This window comes from Calliphora vicina, chromosome 1, assembly GCF_958450345.1.
Source record: "Calliphora vicina chromosome 1, idCalVici1.1, whole genome shotgun sequence".
NCBI lineage: Eukaryota > Metazoa > Arthropoda > Insecta > Diptera > Calliphoridae > Calliphora > Calliphora vicina.
This window is the reverse complement of record NC_088780.1, coordinates 86,215,971-86,222,539: the sequence shown is the minus strand read 5'-3', so window position 1 is coordinate 86,222,539 and position 6,569 is coordinate 86,215,971. Positions and strand designations below refer to the sequence as shown.

Genomic DNA, 6,569 nt, shown 5'->3' with positions numbered 1-6,569 from the left:
CATTTGTGCTTTTGATTGTCAAAGAGGATTAATAAATGTTTTTATTATAACTGATACATAAGTATGTATTTAACCCGATAAACTATTTGTAGCAGAAATATGACAAAAAAAATGCGAAAATTTAAGAAATTATCTCTTCTGAGAGATTGTTAAGGTATTAAGAGCAAATCTACATAAAACACATTAATCAATAATTTTGTATATAAGTTGATTGAAAACTAAAGCAGACATCATTCACTTCTTGTGTCTACTTCTAAAAAGAACCAATCAACCACCTCATTGTAACAATATGGCTTTCAAGGTAAGTTTTCTGTTGCTTTTGCTGCCGCTAAAGTTGTCATGTGCAAACTCACCGTCAACATTACAAGCAAAAATTAAGTGATTGTGTAAATAAAACCTTCACATTGAAATTATTTTGTTTATTATTGTGTTTGCAGTTTGTTTTCGCACTTGCCTTTGTAGCTGTGGCCAGCTCTGGTTATGTTCCAGCTCATCAAGTTTATCATGCTGCTCCTGTTGCCGTACATGCCGCACCAGTAGCTGTTGCTCATAATGTTGTGGTCAAATCTGAAGAATACGATCCTCATCCACAATACAAATACTCTTATGGTGTTGAAGACAAATTGACCGGAGATTCCAAGAGCCAAGTTGAAGAACGTGATGGTGATGTTGTTCGCGGTGAATACTCATTGATTGATGCTGATGGTTACAAACGTACCGTACAATATACAGCTGATGATCATAATGGTTTCAATGCTGTTGTACACCGTGAACCTCTTGTAAAGACTGTTGATCACTATGCTGCTCCTACAGTTGTTAAGACTGTGGCCCCCGTTGCTCACTATGCCACACCCACTGTTGTCAAAACTGTTTCCCCAGTAACTCATTATGCTGCTCCCACAGTTGTCAAAACCGTTGCTCCAGTTGCTCACTACTCAGCACCTGTTGCCCACTACTCAGCACCAACTGTTGTTAAAACTGTTTCTCCTGTAGGCCATTATGCTGCTCCTGTCCAATACACCTCATATGCTGCTCCTTCTTACAGCTATCACCATTAAACTCTAGTGAGCATCATTATCGATACATTCGCCCTATTTTTAATTATTTAGTTTGTATTTTTATTCGAAATAAAATAAAAAAATAAAAATGTGTTAAAATATTAAAATCAAAAATGTGTGAAAACTGTTCGTACTTAAACAAAATATTAACAAATCATTTTAAAATTGTCATTTCTAGAATGTGTTCTGTAAAAATCAATTAACTTTTGATTTCAGAACATGTCATGACCACACAGATACCCATGGGAACCATTCAAATTATTGTATTGTATAGAAACAAGTTAGGGTAGTATCCTAAATATGTATACCCAAACATATTTCCATTAAAATTCGCATTGCAAAATAGTAGTCGCAATGTGGGGTCAATTGCATTTTCGCTTTCCTTAAGAAACCATAGGTCTAAAATCTAATCCTATCTTGCGCATTTAATGTAAACTAATGTACAAGTTATAACCCAGCAGTTAAGCATGTAGTGAGTGTATCCCTTATAGACAGTAATTGTCACTAATGTCTGATCACTTGGCTGACTCCTATTATATATTTTGGGTCATTTGATACGTGTGTGCACTTTGTAGTGCAGAAAGAAGTCAATTGGTTACTTTATACATCCCAGGTAATCTAGCGTGAACACAATTGTAACTTTAAGTAATCTAGAGTGTAGTTACTATAAACGTTTTATTAGTAATTCTTACTAACTTTATTTTTTGTTGCTAAAATTATATTTCAATTCAAACATTTATTGAACTGGTTTCAATTATTTCATAATTAAATCAAGTATTCATTTGCTAAAAAACAAAGATTCTTGATATATTCTATTGAATTTTGAGTTTTGAATTTGATTATTTTGACAATTAAATATTTAAATTATTGAATAAATAATTTTCGTAATTGAAAACACATGTTTGTTATTTTTTGTGTTTCAATTACTAAAATTATCTATTCAATAATTTTTGTATTTGCCATTTCTTGCGAAATAATTGATCGCAAAGTTTTGTGACGCACGTTACAAAAAATGGAAGTAACATTAAAAGTTGAAGTGTTTTTTTTCGTAATTTTAGCGAATTTTGCATAATAAAGCACACAAAATCTTATTCCTAAAAGAAAGATGAATGATGGAGAATTCTAATATAACTTATTTGCATGAACAAACATTTGTCGTTTCATAAAAATCCGAGAACATTTTGTGACGATCGTTACAAATTATCCAGATGTTTGAAAATTATCTCCTTTTCCTTGAGAAGTTGTGAAAAATTCCATTCAAAGTGAAATTACTCAAAATTAATTTATATTTAAATTGAATGGTCAAAAATATAGCTGTCTATCGAACCATCTTGTTAACACTTAAGTAATGATAAAAACACATTAAAAAATTATTTTTTTTTTGTATGAAATTAAGATATCTGAGTAGTGTTGGATTTGGTAATCATTTTTGTATGAATGACCATCGAAATACATTTTGTTTATATATAAAATATAATATACATATCTAGTCTAATATTACAATTAAAAATTTCAAGTTTGATTCTTTTAAAAAAATGTTTGTTGGTAGACTGTTTCTGGTACTTGCCCATATGTGTACTTAATTTTAATTTCATGTTTTTCGTTTGAGTTTGGACTAAAAGTATTGGAATGAATGAAATAAATTCGAGGGAGTGGGGAATATTTAGGAAAATCTGAAAGGCATATCTCCGGAACCACCTTTGACCGATTTCGTGCAAATAAACCATCTACCTACAGACCATCCTCAACGTACCCTAAAATTTTGGTTGAAATCGGTCGGCCCGTTTCCGTAGTTAGTGGTGACATCAAAAGTGTACACTTCTTTTTAAAATATATATATTAGGGTGGCCCTTAATAAACGAAAGTTGGATTTTGGCCATTCTCACCCCCCAGTTTGGTGAACATTAGTAAAAAAATCATCCTGAAAAAATTTTAGGTAAATCGGTTGGGGTTAAGACGTGCCGCAAGCCCTCTGAAGTTTTGAGATGCATTTACAAGGGGAAAAAATGCATTTTTTTCAGTTTTTGTAAAAATTTTGCCATTAAAAAATTACTTTTGTAATTCAATTTAAAAGAATCGAAATGTGTACGTAATTGTCGTTCTAATAAGACATAAAAAACAGAAATCGGTCAAAAAATGTTAAAGTTATTAAAAATTCGCCAGGCCATTAACGTGTCTCAGGCCACTAGAACAAGAAATGTAGGAACAAAATTAACATATTTTGAGAAATATTAAAATAAAAGCTCATTTTTACTTAAAATATGTCCATATTTACTTGTATATGAGTTTTTGTCTTCGTAGGATACCGTTAACCTATTCTTAGGTATGAACAAAAAAATAAAATTTTTTTAACGGCAGTTTCAAAACTCCATTTTCAAATTTTTAAAAATTTTGGTAAACAAATTTCAGAATTTTTGTATCATCTCATAGGGATTTATTGAGAATATAATAGGGAATAAAAATAGGAAAAAATTATGAAAATATCTCTTATAGTTTTTCCGTACCTGCGATTTAAATTTTGAAATTTTCGAGAAAAACCAATTATTTGGCAATTTTTAGGCCAATGAGCTGTATTTCCTTACTCTTATGAATTTTAAGTAAAACCTATTAAGAATATTATAGTCCAGATAATTCTAAATATACTTTGAAACTTTTACAAAAATCGGAAAACGTTAACCCTTAAATCGTGAAGGTCAAAGGTCAAATTTTTCAATATTTGGAATTTCTCTTGGAAAGATTTCGAAATGTCCGAAATGTTGTATATTTTTGGGCCGATTTTGATGAAATTTAACAAAAATATAACATAAACTCTAGGGTTTATAATAACAGCACAAGAATGGAAATTAACGCTTAATGGCACTTGGGGTTAAAATGACACCAAACTTTTAAAATCATAATTTTTTATGGTTTTAGAAGTTTGGGGTCATTTTAACACCAAGTGCTATATAGGGTTAATTTTAATTTTTCTGCTGCTTTTGTAAATACTAGGCTTTGTGTTATATTTTTGTTAAATTTCATCAAAATCGGCCCAAAAATATACAACATTTCGAACATTTCAAAATCTTTCCAAGAGAAATTCCAAATATTGAAAAATTTGACCTTTGACCTTCACGATTTAAGGGTTAACGTTTTTTGATTTTAGTAAAAGTTTCAGAGTATATTTAGAATTATCTGGACTATAATATTCTAATTAAGTTTTGCTTAAAATTCATAAGAGTAAGAAAATAGAGCTCATTGGCCTAAAAATTGCCAAATAATTGGTTATTCTCGAAAATTTCAAAATTTAAATCGCAGGTACGGAAAAACTATAAGAGATATTTTCATAATTTTTTCACATTTTTATTCCCTATTATACTCTTAATAAATCCCAATGAGATGATCAAAAAATTCTGAAATTTGTTTAACAAAATTTTTAAAAATTTGAAAATGGAGTTTTGAAACTGCCGTTAAAAAAATTAAATTTTTTTGTTCATACCTAAGAATAGGTTAACGGTATCCTACGAAGACAAAAACTCATATACAAGTAAATATGGACATATTTTAAGTAAAAATTAGCTTTTATTTTAATATTTCTCAAAATATGTTAATTTTGTTCCTACATTTCATGTTCTAGTGGCCTGAGACACGTTAATGGCCTGGCGAATTTTTAATAACTTTAACATTTTTTGACCGATTTCTGTTTTTTATGTCTCATTAGAACGACAATTACGTACACATTTCGATTCTTTTAAATTAAATTACAAAAGTAATTTTTTAATGGCAAAATTTTTACAAAAACTGAAAAAAAAGCATTTTTTCCCCTTGTAAATGCATCTCAAAACTTCAGAGGGCTTGCGGCACGTCTTAACCCCAACCGATTTACCTAAAATTTTTTCAGGATGATTTTTTTGCTAATGTTCACCAAACTGGAGGGTGAGAATGGCCAAAATCCAACTTTCGTTTATTAAGGGCCACCCTAATATATATATATATATATAGATTAACTCTCTCCTCAGAAACGTCCATGGCTTTCTAATATTCTGCCCGAATATCTTTCAAAATCAAACAATTTATTTCTATCATATATTTCAGTACCACCCTAATGTTCATGAAAAAGTATTTCTATTATCGTAACAATGCGACAAAAATGGCATTATTATTAACAAATGTGTATCTTAAGTATCTGTAGCAAATTAAGAGATTGTAAAATAAATAAGAGCAAATTATAATAAAATTCATTAATGAATTATTTTGTATAAAAGTTGACAGAAAATCAAAACAGAAATCATTCACTTCTGAAGTCTACTTCTTAAAAGAACCAACCAAATACTCATTGTAGCAGCATGGCTTTCAAGGTAAGTTTTCGTTTTAGCTTTTAAATCTGTTGTCATGTGAAAACTCGGCGTGAACATTACAATTTATATCAATAAACACAAGCAAAACATTAACATTATTTTATTATTGTGTTTGCAGTTTGTTTTCGCACTTGCCTTTGTAGCTGTGGCCAGCGCTGGTTATGTTCCAGCTCATCAAGTTTATCATGCTGCTCCTGTTGCCGTACATGCCGCACCAGTGGCTGTTGCTCATAATGTTGTGGTCAAATCTGAAGAATACGATCCTCATCCACAATACAAATACTCTTATGGTGTTGAAGACAAATTGACCGGAGATTCTAAGAGCCAAGTTGAAGAACGTGATGGTGATGTTGTTCGCGGTGAATACTCATTGATTGATGCTGATGGTTACAAACGTACCGTACAATATACAGCTGATGATCATAATGGTTTCAATGCTGTCGTTCATCGTGAACCCCTTGTAAAGGCTGCCCATACTATTGTTAAAACTGTTGCTCCAGTTGCTCATTATGCTGCTCCCACTGTTGTAAAGACCATTGCTCCAGTTGCTCACTACTCAGCACCTGTTGCTCATTACGCAGCACCAACCGTTGTTAAAACTTTTGCTCCTGAAACTCATTATACAGCTCCAGATCATTATACATCTTATGCTGCTCCCACTTATGTTAAATCTGCTGAAGTGTCTCATTATGCTGCCCCTACTCAATACACCTCATATGCCGCTCCTTCTTACAACTACCACCACTAAACACTATTGACCATCATCATCTATGATTTCACATTGTTTTTATTATTTATTTATTTTGTATTTTTCGCCTAAAAGTCTAATTTTTGAAGTAAATAAAGTTGTATTAAAATATTTTTAAATTAATATATTTTAATGTTTTTAGTTTTAATGATATTTTCACTTTAAGGTTAAAAACTGTTTATGGTTTTAAAATATACGGAAGTTGATCACTTAATTCAGATGTTTGCAGGATTATGTAAGGAGAAGAATAAATTTCATTTTCCAGTTTAAAGCCAGCTGTTTTTACCACAGCTGATGTATTTTTAAATACATACCACATAAACTAGACAAAATTGCGATTAATATTTTGCATTAAAGTTGAAAAAACATTAAATTAGTTATTAGTAATGAAGTTAATATTCGCTTTAAAATTACTTTATTTTAATTTCA

General features: G+C 30.7%; 2 protein-coding genes across 2 annotated transcripts; both read left to right on the top strand.

Annotated features, from left to right (window-relative positions):
• The first annotated feature begins 256 nt into the window (after positions 1 to 256).
• Positions 257 to 1,172, top strand: LOC135949562 (larval cuticle protein A2B-like). Its single transcript, XM_065499157.1, has 2 exons — positions 257 to 301; positions 438 to 1,172. The coding sequence occupies exons 1-2, from the start codon at positions 290 to 292 to the stop codon at positions 1,056 to 1,058; spliced, it is 633 nt and encodes a 210-aa protein (XP_065355229.1). The 5' UTR covers positions 257 to 289; the 3' UTR covers positions 1,059 to 1,172.
• Positions 1,173 to 5,339: 4,167 nt separating this feature from the next.
• On the top strand, positions 5,340 to 6,263 carry LOC135963276 (larval cuticle protein A2B-like). The gene is made up of 2 exons (XM_065515062.1): positions 5,340 to 5,392; positions 5,511 to 6,263. The coding sequence occupies exons 1-2, from the start codon at positions 5,381 to 5,383 to the stop codon at positions 6,138 to 6,140; spliced, it is 642 nt and encodes a 213-aa protein (XP_065371134.1). The 5' UTR covers positions 5,340 to 5,380; the 3' UTR covers positions 6,141 to 6,263.
• Positions 6,264 to 6,569: the final 306 nt, after the last annotated feature.